This window comes from Pyricularia grisea (genome assembly GCF_004355905.1).
Source record: "Pyricularia grisea strain NI907 chromosome Unknown Pyricularia_grisea_NI907_Scaffold_1, whole genome shotgun sequence".
NCBI classification, from domain to species: Eukaryota; Fungi; Ascomycota; class Sordariomycetes; order Magnaporthales; family Pyriculariaceae; genus Pyricularia; species Pyricularia grisea.
In genome coordinates, this window is record NW_022156716.1 from 3,852,296 (window position 1) to 3,865,832 (window position 13,537).

Sequence of the window (13,537 nt, forward strand, 5' to 3'; positions counted from 1 at the left end):
ATTTCAAAAAAAAACTTGGTTTCTGAGACGGCTAGGGAGTGACAAGTTGGACGGCTCAAATGATGTCCTACTCCTTTGACAATTTTTACTCTTCCCGATGTCTATCTGATTCAATGGGCCCTGCACTGGCCTAAGAGCGTGCAGGAGCTCCTTGTGTGTTGCGTCTCTTGTGCAGGGAAGTGGGCTCTTAGCTCCAGCTTTTATGTGAATCAATGCGACAAGCTAAACCGTCAAACAGTAAGCTGCTGTGGGCTGTGGATATACAAGGGGCGGACCACGTGGTGAAGAGACCTCAAGCAACTCAATTCGATCAATTGAATTTCGATGTACATAATGACACTTCTATTTCTGGTAAAGAAAAGCTTAACAACTTAGATTTAAGCAGGTTTGGGAGCTATGAAGCGGTTCATGAATTAACAGTCTTTCACAGTTTTACACGTCAGTGTTGAAAAGTAGGAATTTCGATCTGATGTCTTTATGGGATGGCTGAAAAGAGTCTTGGCTAATCTGAAATGCTAAGCGAGCGCCTACCGCGTTTCACACCTATCGACATCGAGTGATAACATTTTGGGTCTCAGTTTTTGCGATATGGCTTTTCTTAAAGAGTTTTGTTTTGTTTATCCTGAGTTACACACCCAAATATGATTTAACTGACATAGATATAATACTGGACTCGTAGCATGTCCCACTTCTTGTAGGCCGATACTCATGTGGTCAAGAACAGTGTGATAATCACACAAACCTCTGCTTTGAAATAAAACTGACAGTTTTGAGCCGATATAACACATAACTTCATCAGCGATACTGACAAGTGCCAGCCATTTACCAACCCAATGCTTGTATATGGATAATACACTCTATGTGGACATAATATTGTACAGAAGCAATCAAAAGATGCTCCATCACCACATCTTGTTGTCTCCCAGATCCTTCTTCTTCTTTTGCTCACCCTCTTCCTTATCCACTTTTGGTGCAAAGGTTTTGGGCACCTTGAAGAACAAACTGGGAGAGTCGCCCGGAGCGAGCTGGTAACTCAGATAGCCCCTGTGCGCCGGGTCTCTGTAGTACTCAATGTCCCAACGGGAAGTAGGGTCGGGCATACGGTACATGTGCTTGGTCTGGCCTTTGCGCTCGGTCAAGATCCTCTCTACGTGTTCGGCACCGACGGGCAGGGGTTCCGTTGTGTGGACCATCTCACCGCGGACCAGTCTTTGGATCGTTTGCTTCGTGTAGTAGCGCGTCTGGACCTTTCCGCCCAAGGCCTCAATGGCCTCTATGGCGCTAGCAGAGACGCGCGAGGCGACAATGTCGATGGGGGTCTTGAGCTTTTCCGAGCCCCGTGCAATGATCTTGATGCCGTCCTTGCCGCGGGCAGCGAGACCGCTGCGTACCATCTCTCGAGGTGTAATCTGCTGGGTAGCATCGATGCGGCCGGAATCGATCCATGCTTGTAACCGGTCGAGGTTGACCTCTGCAAGGTCTTCTGCTCGGCTGGTTGTTGGAAAGAACGGCTATGTCAGCCCTACCAGAGGATTCAACTATACAGGGATCTCAAGAGATTGGCATACTGGTTCACGAATCCTTTCCTACCCCAAACTCCCAAAAGCGAAGTCTGTCCACCTTGAAACCAAGGGTTTACGGCGCCGCGCGCTTTGCGACCTTTCTGACCTCGACCGGCCGTCTTTCCATAGCCGGATGAAGGTCCACGTCCCACACGCTTCCGCTTGTTGTAAGCACCCGGATTGTCCCTCAAATTAGAGAGGATCGAGGCCTGGCGGCGGGTTTGCAACGACAAGGCGGACAGGAGGGTTGTGATAGATGGTGCGGATGAGATTATGGGGGTCGTCGTGGCTGTGGTGAGGGTTGCGCGGCAGGACCTCGCCGCTTGGGCAAGAGGTAATCTGGGCGGCATCGTCGAGTTTGTGATTGTGCGGCGAGGTTAATGAATGGTGTGATGTCTGTTTGGTCCGGAGCAAAATCGTCCTTCTGCTGGCCCGGGGTGCGGAGCTCTCCGCGTCTGATAGTTTGGAGCCTCAGTGTAACTTGCTTGTACGCGACAGGGTTCAATTGAGGAAAAAAATGAGGCCGATGTGGCGCCTGAGAATTGAGGCACACAGTCAATTGACAAATCGAAAAACATATGGGGCTGTGCACCCGAAGCTTGGCGTGATGGAGTTGCTGTACCCCAGTTTGCCAGGTGCATTGGGTCAAAGCTTCCGTGGCGCTCCTTCAAATTTTTCCGCCCCATTGGAGAGGTTACGCAAGCACAGCCCCAGTTGCACAGATCGTTTTCGATGATCGACGAGCATAGAACTGGGGACTATCTAGACTTGACTTTCCTATCTAACCTAGCTCATTTAGCACCGGCAACTTGCCTAGTTAGGCAAGCTTTCAAGTTTATTTGGACCCTCCTAGATGTTAACCGTCTGACTTTGTATTCCTCTTGGGGAAAGTGGCCTGTTTGCTTGTTTACCTCCTTGTCTGTACCCTGTCAGCCCGCGTTTGCTGGGCCTGCCAAGCCGCTGACAACATCACTATACGATCCTACAAGCCATCAAAACTGAGGTTCCAAAGGGCCAGTCTCCATCACTTGGCGATAGAAATCCATCCCATAGAGATCTTCGCTCAAAAGCCTATGAAGTATGGTTCTGGGAAGTTGTCAGCTCAAAACATCAGCACTATCATCCTCCCGCCCGTGAAAGGAAGTGCGTTTATTTCGAGTCAGTTCTGCCAATTTCGAAGTGTGCCGCTGCGGCTAGACCGCTCTACTTAGTCTTTGCCAAATTACCCGACAGCCTTCATTGGGCGTTTCACGCTTTTGTTCTCGTTCTAGATTTTGAGGGCCGCCCCCTCCTCTGTCTCCTTTTTTTTCTTCTTTCTTTTCCCCCCCTCAACAACGGAACTTTACTCATAGAGTGACATTGGGATGGTGGAGGGATGTGTAACCTTGCTCTTGGTTGTGTAACCCGGGCCGCGGCTATTTTGTTTGTGTAACCATCAGGTATATGGTTACACTGAGAGTGTTCTCTGGCAATCTGGGTCGTTTGTGGCCTTCAGTTCCGCTGCACTAGGCTATACTGGGCTAGCTCGACGTTGACAGCAGCGCCATAGCTGCAGCTAACGCGCCTGTGCGGCCCAGGTTCAATGGAACAGGCTCGCTGCGAAGTTTGTGTATCTCACCTACCTACTGCTTTGGTTGGTCATACCCACTCATTGTGAAGTCATTGAGTCTGGCGATGGGGATACGCATATGTCCTCGAGGCTTAGGCTGTAGTTACCCCAGGCTAATTCCCGCCAGAGGAATAAAAAAAGGCGCTGTCTGATTAGCTCTGCCTTGTCATTTAGGTGGGTGGCAGGCATGATAAGCACGACACATCCAGTCTGGCTTCCCCGGACTTGTCCGGATTTAAAAGCACCATATTGTGAGTTGATCTGTTCCCTTCTTGTACTTTTGATTAGCCAACTCCAGTTCTACTTGTAACTGGGGAAAATTGTTTTAACTAATGTTAGGCGGGACGTGCATTTAGTGTTTTGCGTGGCCAGTATGCTGTACTAATTTCCTGGCACCAATAACTATACAGAGCTTAATGATCCACCAAGCTGAAAGTGGACTGGGACGATACCCTTGGGAGGATACCCCTACCTTCCTTTGACAGGGGTATGAGGCTCTCATCACCCAGCCCTACCTACCCAACGGGCTGTAAGTGGCTACGAATGTTTCGTGTGTCTCGTGTCACACAGCATCGATGGACATCTGAAGGCTAGTTGGCTGTGCGGATATTAACGCCTGGGAGTGAGTCCGGTATTGAAATTGTCCATTGGGCGGTGGGGATTAATGAGATCTTCTTCCTAAAACCTTTATTCATCCTCCTGGCAACCATTATTTGGTTCCTCGGAGCCGACCTTTGCAGGGCTTTTTCTAAACCCCTCAGGGGACTTCCTTGCTCACCTCCATTTTGTCATTTTTTTTTCTTTTGTCTGTAACGGGCAGTGCTAAGGACGCAGGCGAGCCCACCATTCATCCGCATTGGTGCGTTCATTGCAAGTACGTACGGCGCGGACAATGTACTGCGTCTTTCGGCAGTGCCTCGTGCCTGGGAAGGGCCGAATCTCCCGCACATCGCAAGCGAGCTTGTTTTGGGCAAAATAACCCCAATCCTTACAATTTTGCTCCCCCCCCCCCCCCCCCCCCCCCCCCCCCCCCCCCCCCCCCCCCCCCCCCCAGGAAGTCTATCTCCCCCAGGCTGTTGATAAACCCTGGACTAGGAAAGTGGGAGGTCTCTACGTCACTCTTCGTGGGGAGACCGCATAGCTCTCACTCCATTTGCGAGTGATATTTCCTAAACAGGACGGTTACACCAGAAGAGCCCCCATCCCGAGGGACATGTCTATTCGTTTGTATTTTTGGAGACTTTCTTATTATCTCCACGTCCCAGACGCGTCATTGGCACAGTCTCTGACCATGCTCCTCTTTAATATTCGCATACTGAATCCTTCCAGTTTTTTTTTTCTTTTGGACCCATCCTCCTGAACAGCCTTCCACCGGGTTTAAAATTTGAAAGGCATATTAGATAGTCGACTGCCAAGACCAAAGGCTAGCTACTATACCAAGTTCTCAACTCGAGTCGCTACATAGGACCCTTATTCATCAAGGAAGCACACTTGGTCTGGAGCAACCTGCTTTAAACTATATATCTGTCTCGGCCTTCTCTGAGATGCTTTCTCACCAGTACCATATCTCTTGTTCATCATCTGCTGTTGCCAACAAAGAGAAGCATCAGCCAAGAATTCGTCTTATACACTCAAACATTTTCACAATGTCGAGTTCTCAAGCCGTCTCCCGGACCGAGGGTCCCAGTTCAGCCACCTGGGAGATGCACAAAGATACGATAAAGAACCTTTACATCAAGGAGAACATGCCTTTGAAGGATGTGATCGACATAATGAGAGTCGACCACGGTCTAGTCGCCAGGTGAGAGTTTTCTGTCCATAGCCAAAGTGCCCCTGCTACCTTGCCAACAGATTGTATACTATTACCGCAGTTTAACACTTGTGTGTGTGTGCGTGTGGAGGACACCATACTGACACTACTCAAAACAGTGTCAAAATGTACAAATACCGGCTCAAGACATGGGGTCTTCGCAAGAACCAACCCATCAGGCGCAAGACCAGTGGCACCCTTGATTCCGACTCCAATCTCTCGTGTGGAAGTGCGCCAGTCACAAGGACTTCATCTCCTCTCCCTCATGCACTGTCAACGACAACATCCTGGGGTAGTCAAGCCGAGACTTCAGGGGCCACCGAGAACATCCTTAGGTTGCTGAATCACTACTACAGCAACCTTGACGACCCCTCAACGGTACCATTTCCACAAGCAACTGCACAAGAACGCTACCAAATTGTGCGGCAACGCCAAAAATGCAGTATGGAAATGGTACGGGGCTGTGACCCTCACTCGACTACAGAGATGGTCATGCTCAACTTCTTCATGTACCAAGTCACGACTCTGGCCAAGCAGCGCGAGTACTGGCACTTTGTGCACGGCATCTTCCTCCTGCACCGCTTTTCCCTGATCCCAGGCAGCGGGCCCTTCGTCACCATGATGGTCAAGCAGTACCGCGACGCCCTGCGTATCTACCTCGAGCCGGGCCACACCTTCGAGCAGATGTGGTCGCAGGTCGCCGACGAGGTCGACCAGCAGCAGCAGCTCCACGGTGCGCCGTTGCCGGGCGTCATACCCCTGAGCACCATCGAGGTCTACCTGCGCTGCGTAGACGATCACCTGCGCTCCCGCTTTGGCCGCCTCGACTATGCCTACCAAGAATCGCACCTGCGCATGATCATCAACGCCTCGCGGCCTCGCGACTACGCCGCCGAGGTCTTTGCCCTAATCGACGACGCCGGTTTTCCCGCCTCTGACATGCGTTTCATCCTCCAGTCCATTCTCGCCGAGGAGCTGCTGAAGGAGTGCGTGTATATTGAGCTGCGGCGCTTCTCTCCCAATGCATCGTCGTTGCCTGGCGGTCCTGCCCCGTCCACGCGACCGCCGTCGTTTGAAGAAGCTCCCGAGGAAGACGAAAGCAGCCTCGTGCGGTTCGATGAGGTCTTCTCCACGGACAGGGATGCCGTTGAGGTTCTCGTGCGTCTGATTGGCCGCCTGCAGACTGCTGCTCGATCGGGCACGGGGCTCGGTCCAGAGGCTTTGCGTCGGATCAGGATTGAGGCTGCGATCGTGATATTGCACGCGGATGACATGAGCCAAGATTCGACAAATAACTCTTAGCCGTTGTATACGGTATGAAAAGGGGGGATGGGAAAGGCTGCCAATCCATGTACATGCCGGCACTAGACGCTGACATATGCGTCGTCATTTACAAATTTTCATGAAGAACACGATTGTATTACTTGTTGAGTGAACGGTTTCATTTGTTGCCCTTTTTTCAGCTCTTTTGTTTTACGATGTAAGCTAGTCTCTTGGGGTTAGCCTTGTCTTTGCTGTCATCTCATAATAATTCTCATCATTTCTCCGTAATAGTCACATCCCGATAGAAATTCAACGTGAGATTTTTGCCCCTTAGAGTAAGCAGATTTACACATCTGTTCCGTGATGGACGACACTGCAAGTGTTCCGATTACCCCAAACAGGCAAGAGTCGGTCAGACCGGATCCAATGGTTAGACTGAATGAGGACGTACGAAGGCCACCTAGCCTGCTTGTCATTCTTTATATTTTTTTATTTGATTGATTTATGTAATCTTTTCTTTTTTCCGTCCCTCTCTTTGTTGTTTTTCTTTCTCTGCTCCAATCAAATCCCAGCACACTGACACTGCACAACCCTTGTTAATGCTTTTCTTGCCCCCTAGAGAAATGTATGCAACAGTCAAGGTGTTGCCCGCAGAGAGGATTTGGCAATGTCCTAATCCTATGTCGTCTTCGCCTGTGGGTTTTCGTCATTATAGGCTAGTGTTATGTAGACAAAAAGTCATTAATCGGCAAGAGCAGCCGTTCCGCAACTTTATGAGTAACTTTTTACTTGGAACAGCTGACTTAGCAACGATTCCAGGGGAGTGGTGAGGGGATAAGTACCGCTCCCCCCTGGACAAAGTGTAAATCTTCTGAATGTTGGTATCGGGAGCTTGTCACTCGCTGTGACAGACCTTCTCACCAATGACTTGCAAATCTAAGCATGAAAATGGTTTCAAAATGTATGGAACGGCAGGTCGTTGCTGAACTGATTTAGCTGTATAGAAGCCCAGGAAGCCCAAGCCACTGTTTTGCAAGTCCTGGAAAAAATCCACATAAACCACAACATGAGAGATATTGTGCCCTCCCCNCCCCCCCCTAGTCACCTTGTTTGTTGAAGCGCTGACATGCTAGAGACTAGACACCTAGGTAAGTTACGCATGAGTTGTAAGGTGGAAAGGAAGAGAACCGACGCATGCATAAAGATGGGCAACCAGAATTGAGGTAGCAGCGTAGTGCTTAAACACGCGGAGAGGAACATATTCCAATATATAACCACTTCAAAATGAAGGAAAATATTTATATTGACTGTACAATCGAACAAAACGCTTACGGGTCTAATTATCATTGTTTGTTTTTTCGTTGTCCGCGGGCGGTTATTTGTCCTCCATTTTGGTGGTTGAAAAGAGGAGAAAGCACAGGCACCCGTAAGGCATTTGTCCTAACGCCTAACGTGCCAACGGTGCCCCTTTCAACCAAATTCCCTAGGGGGCGCCGGGCCAGTCCGCCAGCCGCTGCGGCGCACGTGGCGCAGCGTCAGCGGTGCACGCCAAATGCAGCCAGAAAAAGAAAACCTTGACTTGATTCGTCAAAGCTCCCCCCTGGTGTAATGTGAGCTTTCAATTCAACACGGCTCAACAAAGAAAACAGTCAAAATATTCAGACCAAGAACAAACACTGGCCTGTCGTTTGCATGCAGGTGATGTTTTCAGCGATGAAAGAAAAATTACAGCCTCACGCATGAAAGGAGAGAGGTCTTTTCTTTCATGAATATGCGACTCATAAGGACAACGGAATTTTGGGCCCGCCACGCCTTTTTGAAGACGTTGTTGGCAACTGGACTTGCACTCGAAGGAACTAGAGACCAGTAACTACTCCCACTGTCTTGATAATTCAGAACCACCAAAATATAAGAAAAAGTCAAGTAGACCTAGGTAGTCAAAATGCCAGCGCCAAAAAAGAACACAGCCAACGAGCCCATGGTGACGGCCAGCACGCCCATGCCGCCAGGGTACCGCTTCGTCTCCAAGGGCAACGTCTACATCACCAAGAACTGCCGCAAGAACACGCAGGCGGCCAACAAGACCGTCTACGTTGTGGTCGAGTCTCTAAAGACCAAGCGCGTGAAGACCTTGGGCATTAGGGTCCCCGCCGATATCTACAGCGAGGTGGCCGAATCGGAGCGGCAGACGCGGACGGCGCGAGCCACCAACGTCCAGAAGCGCGACAATGCGGGCCTGCGTGCGTTTGAGCTGGAGCTGCGGCGTCTGTTCCCCAAGGCTCCCGCCGACGCCGCCGAGACGGTCGCGAGGCATGCGCTCGTCAAGCGGTCCCGGCGCGTCGGCAGAGCCGGCACCATGGACATGGACAAAAAGGTCAGGCTGGCCGTCACGGCGCACATTCGGCACCGATACACCGACTACGACGCCATGCTGGGGCGTGGGGTGCCGAGGGAGGAGGCAAGGACCAAGGTCTGGGGGAGGATCGTCGAGGTCGCCGACGGCTGGGCGGGGCGGCCCGGGTCGCTTCGAAGTCACGCCGCTGTCGCCAGGAAGGAGAAGAAGCTCGCACGGAGGAGGGGTAACGGCAGAGGTTCGGGACGGTCAGGTTCAAGTCCGGCGCCCCCCGGTGCTGGGAGTTCGGAAAAGGCGGCCAAGAAGAGGGGGACCGCGGAAAAGACTAAGAAAAATAACGGCAAACCTCTTCCGCTGGCCAAGGAGCTGCCAGATCACGCTGGGAAGAACACAAAGCTGAAACTTGCGTTAAGGCCCATCGGCGTCGCCAGGCGGAAACCACTTCCTCAGGTCAAAAGATCCAACAATACAAAGCAGCCCGCCGATCGTCCTGAAGGAACCGGCAGCGATCCTTTTGTGATCTCTGATGATGACATCCCACATCCAGATGATGACTTTGACGACGCTAGTGAAGGGGATGATGACACCGACTTTTTTACCGAGTCGGATCTATACGATTCGGAGGACTCAGACTATTACGACGAGGCTGATTGACGCGGATGGCAACGCGGGTGATCCATTTTCTCTTGCGACAACATTTTTTACTTTTTCTTTTCGGTTGCAATAGGTTCTCCGGCAGTCATTCGCGGGGAACTTGTCGCGTCGCATGACTGCCGCTTAGCCCGTGGAGATTATGGAGCTGCAAATTGTGTTTCTTTTTTGGTGACATGCACATAAATTTCGAGAAAGTATACGCGGGTCATATTCTGATTGATTGGAAGTCTAGGTTTGCCAAGCTGGTCAGCATGATGTGCAACGTGGAATAACCGAAGGGTGGCAAGGCAGTCTTTTTTTTTTCTGGTGTCTCAGTAGTGTCTTGTCGATTGTTTATTTGTTTTCCTTTGGGACAAATGCCAAGTAGACCCGGCGGAGATGTCGAATAAATTATGTATTTCCATCCGTTTCGAAGCAGATCTTGCCAGGCATGAGAAAGATTGGATGCACGGCAGAAGATCACTTGCTCATAAAAAAGGAAAAGAGCTCTCCGCGACATGCAAGCATTTCCACGTGGAGGGAGTTTGGAATATCTTGTCACGTAATACGTTGATTGTTGATACTACCAATTGAATAAATCTTGGGTAAGGAATTCAAAGTCGTACCGATGTGCAAAAAAAGTACTGTACCTTACATACACACCGGTAGGTACCTGAAGTTCTAGAAACAGAATCAACATCAAACTGGAGAATTCAAGGCTCTGGCGGTATTTTTCACTGGTCCTGGTTAACGAATATCTGGGGTGCAGGTCTTGTATGCAACCTGAGCACAGTACAGGGACGGTAGGTTGACGTTTTAAGACAGTACAATGTCGTGTTGTAAAGGGATGACGGGATTTTGGCGTCGACTGGTGCCTTGCGTTGGGGAGGATTGGGCTGATTTTAGAGGACCGCTCTGGTGGTTCCTAGCACTGTGGACACGTAGATTTGCGGGAAGATCCGCGGAGATACCTTGTGGCAATAGAGGGGTTCGTTCCGGGAAAGCTGTGCCGACCCAGGCCAGGGACCTTTTCTACGTCGAGTACCAGTGGTTTACAGTTTTAGTTTGGTAAAAGTGACGTTTTATTACGAAATCAAAACAAGGGTTTAGAGCAGCAAAGCACAAAACAACACTTTGGGCCTCAATCCATTTCTTTCACCAACATCAATGCTACGCAACAGTCACAACGCCCTGGCGGAGATGAAAAACATTCCCAAAAAGAGACAAAAGTGTTTTATTATCCTTTTTCTTTCTTCCCAGGATCTTCGAATTCCTCCGAGCCCCCTGGGATGGACATTACTAGTCTAGTGCCACAAAGTGGTACTGGAGAAAAAGAAAAGAAAAAAAAAAAAACGAGAAACGGCGACATAGTGCAACGAAGCATGTATCCCTGGTGGCTGACGCGTGGTGCTAGTAGTCAACCGTCCAGGCATCTTTCTACCTTATACAAACCCAAAAAATGCTCAATGGACCGGAGAAACATAAACACACAATCCATGCGCTTTGTTTGTTTCGTTGGCCTCCGCCCTCCGTGGAACTTAACACTAGGGCAAACAGAAAAGCGCGACAGCCGAGCCTAATCTCACGTGTGAACTGGCCGCAAATCCATCAAAACCTATTCCATACCTACAACCACCATTCTGTCATTTGATCATCCGAAGAGCACTTTCAAAAAATACGATGCCCAAATATAGGTGACTGAGTATTCACAGACACCCAACACACCATAACAAACCAAAAAGCTTGTCACCGTCCGTCAGCAGCTTCCGCACTATCACTCAGACATTAGACGGATCCCCAAGCTGGGGCAAAGCTGGGGCCAAGGGGGAGGAGGCTGTGACGGCAGGCTTGGGTAAAAAAAAGTAGACCTGTCTCCGCGGGAACCTCCCTTGCTCTTCATCTGATGACGACTCATATTGCCGCCCACTGGTTCAGATTTTTTATATATTATTTTTTTCATATTTGTTGTCTTCCGATCTCAAATTTTCTATTTATTAATTATCAGCCCTTCCAGCACATCAGCTCAAGATCAAACTGGTTGCACTTGATCGGAACGGTATAACTTCCCGCGACACTTCAGTCCTCTGCAACCGGAACTTTCGAACAAACTTTTGAAAAAAAACAGGGCTGCGAGTTCAATAGCAGGATCAGGCCAAAAAAAGATAATTTTCTCAACAGCCTGATTTTACTGACCGGCTGCCAAGGTCATGGCTGAGCGCCGCCCTCCGCCACCTCCACCGCATATCCGGCTAGCACCTGGTCCCGCAGAGTCTCAGCCCTCACCGCCGCCGATTCGTCTTCATGTTGACTTAGACTCTCAGTCCAGAAGTAGCTATGAGGACTCGTCAACTAACGAGGAGGAAGAGGATGAGCAGCCGAGATGGAGGAGATCATCGGAAAGGCAGCCGGTGGCGGCGGCAGGCGCCGTGGGGAGGACCTCTCGCCGTAGCTCTGCGATGGAACTCGGAGGACATACCACTACTTCCGGACCCGAGCCCGGATCTGGACCCGGACCTGAATCAACTTCACCGAAGCTATCCTGGTTTCGTAGCGCTATCAAAAACTTTACTTCACAATGGTTCCTCGTGCCACAAGGAGCTGGCATCACCTCGATAGTTCTTTACCAGTTTGAAGAACGCTTCGATGGCCTTGATGTTGTCTCGTATATATTCTGGGCTCTAACAATCATCTGTCTCATCACATTTATCCTAATTTATACCCTTCGCGTGGTAATGTTTCCACGACATGTCGGCAAGCTGCTCGTAAGCAACCCGGGCGAGCTTGCGTGCATTTCCAGCGCATCCATCTCCTTCACCTCGGTCAACCAGATGCTTTCACTCGTAAACCCCAGTGGGGGTCCTAGGTGGGCTTCCGTGACGGCTGGGTTCTGGTGGTTCAACGTGAGTCTGGCCATCGGCTCTACACTCTTCATACCGTACGCCTTTACGCGCATTCAGCACTCCCCGTCGTCCCCCGGGGTGGCAAAACTCTCTCCCGCGACGCAGCTGCCCATGATCGCCGCCATCACCCTCGCGGCCGGCGGCGGCGTCGTCTCGTCCGGCACCGGACAGCCCGCTCACGCCCAGACCCCAATCATCTTTGTCTCGTATCTCTCGCTCGCCATGGCCCTCCCGCTCATCATGGCCTTTACCACAATCTATATCGTCCGCCTGCTCGACGGCTCCATGCCCGAGCGGAACAAGGTCTACCAGGACATGATCCTGGCGGGTCCCTGGGGTCAGGCCAGCTTCGCGATGCAGGTCCTCGGTCGCGCGCTGGTCAACAATGCGCCCGGGATCGCCGCCCAGATCGCCGGCGACCTGGTCACGGAGGACTCCATCAGGATCTTGGGGTACAGCAGCATGTTCATCGGGTTCTTCAGCTGGGGCCACGCGACTTTCTGGTGGGCGTTTGCCATCTTGAGCGTGGTGCAGAGTCAGATCGAGGCCTGGGGCATGAGGAAGAGGAGGTGGCTCTCGGGCGACGTCGAGGAGGACAAGGAGACGTATACGTTGACCGTGTGGGCCTTGGTATTTCCATGGGTGAGTACATTTTGCTCCTGTGATTTCTTTTTTTTTTTTTTGTGTTTTCTTGGTACAACGGCATTTGATGCTCCGCCATCATTGAGATGCTTCTCGGCTAACCGCCATAATTACATTCATACAGGGAACATATACCAATGCTGCCATACAACTTGGAAAGATACTAGGCTCACCCGCCTTTAGAATCTTTTCCACAATCCTTACCTTCTGCCTCTTTATAATTACTCTTATCAACCTCATGTTCACCGTATGGGGCCTCTGGAACGGAAGCTTGTTGGGCACCAAGCAGAAACCCAAAGAATCCGGAGGCAGCAAGATGCCGGCGACGTACATATGAAAAATTAGCACATACTCTTTTTTGCATGTATAATAATTCTCTTTAAACAGAACATAGATTAAAGGCATATAAACTTGCCGATTTCTACCCCTGGCAACGAGTACTAAAAGAAATCTCCGAAAAAGCCCCGCGTAAAAAGGTTATACTTCTACACCGCTGTTAACAATGATGAAGTCACGATATAGTAGTACACTGGGAGAATCAACACAATAATAGGGTTTGCGGCACAGGTTGCGCCTCATCGTAGATAAGGTTCAGGATTGGCATGTAGATCGGCTAACAGACGGTGAGATACATGTTTTTGTGTGTTAGATTTGGACGCGTAACACATGGCGATTGTTTTTTTTTGTTTGTAAATACTACATATGTAATCTCTATAAATGGCCAATGAAGGACTTGCCTGATCAAAGCTTAAAAAAGAATAAAGG

At 50.3% G+C, this 13,537-nt stretch overlaps 5 protein-coding genes across 5 annotated transcripts; 3 read left to right on the plus strand and 2 right to left on the minus strand.

Annotated features, from left to right (window-relative positions):
- Positions 1 to 593: 593 nt before the first annotated feature.
- PgNI_01169 (uncharacterized protein) lies at positions 594 to 2,022 on the minus strand. The gene is made up of 2 exons (XM_031121244.1): positions 1,569 to 2,022; positions 594 to 1,491 (listed from the first exon to the last, which is right to left on the minus strand). The coding sequence occupies exons 1-2, from the start codon at positions 1,910 to 1,912 to the stop codon at positions 903 to 905; spliced, it is 933 nt and encodes a 310-aa protein (XP_030985925.1). The 5' UTR covers positions 1,913 to 2,022; the 3' UTR covers positions 594 to 902.
- Positions 2,023 to 4,817: 2,795 nt separating this feature from the next.
- On the plus strand, positions 4,818 to 6,283 carry PgNI_01170 (uncharacterized protein; the record flags this gene model as incomplete). The annotated part of the gene is made up of 2 exons (XM_031121245.1): positions 4,818 to 4,972; positions 5,101 to 6,283. The coding sequence occupies 2 exons, from the start codon at positions 4,818 to 4,820 to the stop codon at positions 6,281 to 6,283; spliced, it is 1,338 nt and encodes a 445-aa protein (XP_030987164.1).
- Positions 6,284 to 8,186: 1,903 nt separating this feature from the next.
- PgNI_01171 (uncharacterized protein) lies at positions 8,187 to 9,251 on the plus strand (the record flags this gene model as incomplete). Its single annotated transcript, XM_031121246.1, has 1 exon — positions 8,187 to 9,251. The coding sequence occupies one exon, from the start codon at positions 8,187 to 8,189 to the stop codon at positions 9,249 to 9,251; it is 1,065 nt and encodes a 354-aa protein (XP_030987165.1).
- Positions 9,252 to 10,046: 795 nt separating this feature from the next.
- PgNI_01172 (uncharacterized protein) lies at positions 10,047 to 10,262 on the minus strand (the record flags this gene model as incomplete). The annotated part of the gene is made up of 1 exon (XM_031121247.1): positions 10,047 to 10,262. A coding segment is annotated over one exon (216 nt), but the record flags the coding sequence as incomplete, so codon positions are not given.
- A 1,175-nt stretch (positions 10,263 to 11,437) lies between these two features.
- Positions 11,438 to 13,109, plus strand: PgNI_01173 (uncharacterized protein; the record flags this gene model as incomplete). Its single annotated transcript, XM_031121248.1, has 2 exons — positions 11,438 to 12,772; positions 12,897 to 13,109. 2 exons carry the CDS (start codon positions 11,438 to 11,440, stop codon positions 13,107 to 13,109), a joined length of 1,548 nt encoding a protein of 515 aa, XP_030987167.1.
- Positions 13,110 to 13,537: the final 428 nt, after the last annotated feature.

Coding starts and splice junctions, on each gene's coding strand:
- PgNI_01169 (XM_031121244.1), bottom strand. CDS start 1,912: ATGCCGCCCAGATTACCTCTTGCCCAAGCGGCGAGGTCCTGCCGCGCA. Junction 1,492..1,568: donor AGGAAAGGATTCGTGAACCA/GTATGCCAATCT, acceptor TCCAACAACCAG/CCGAGCAGAAGACCTTGCAG.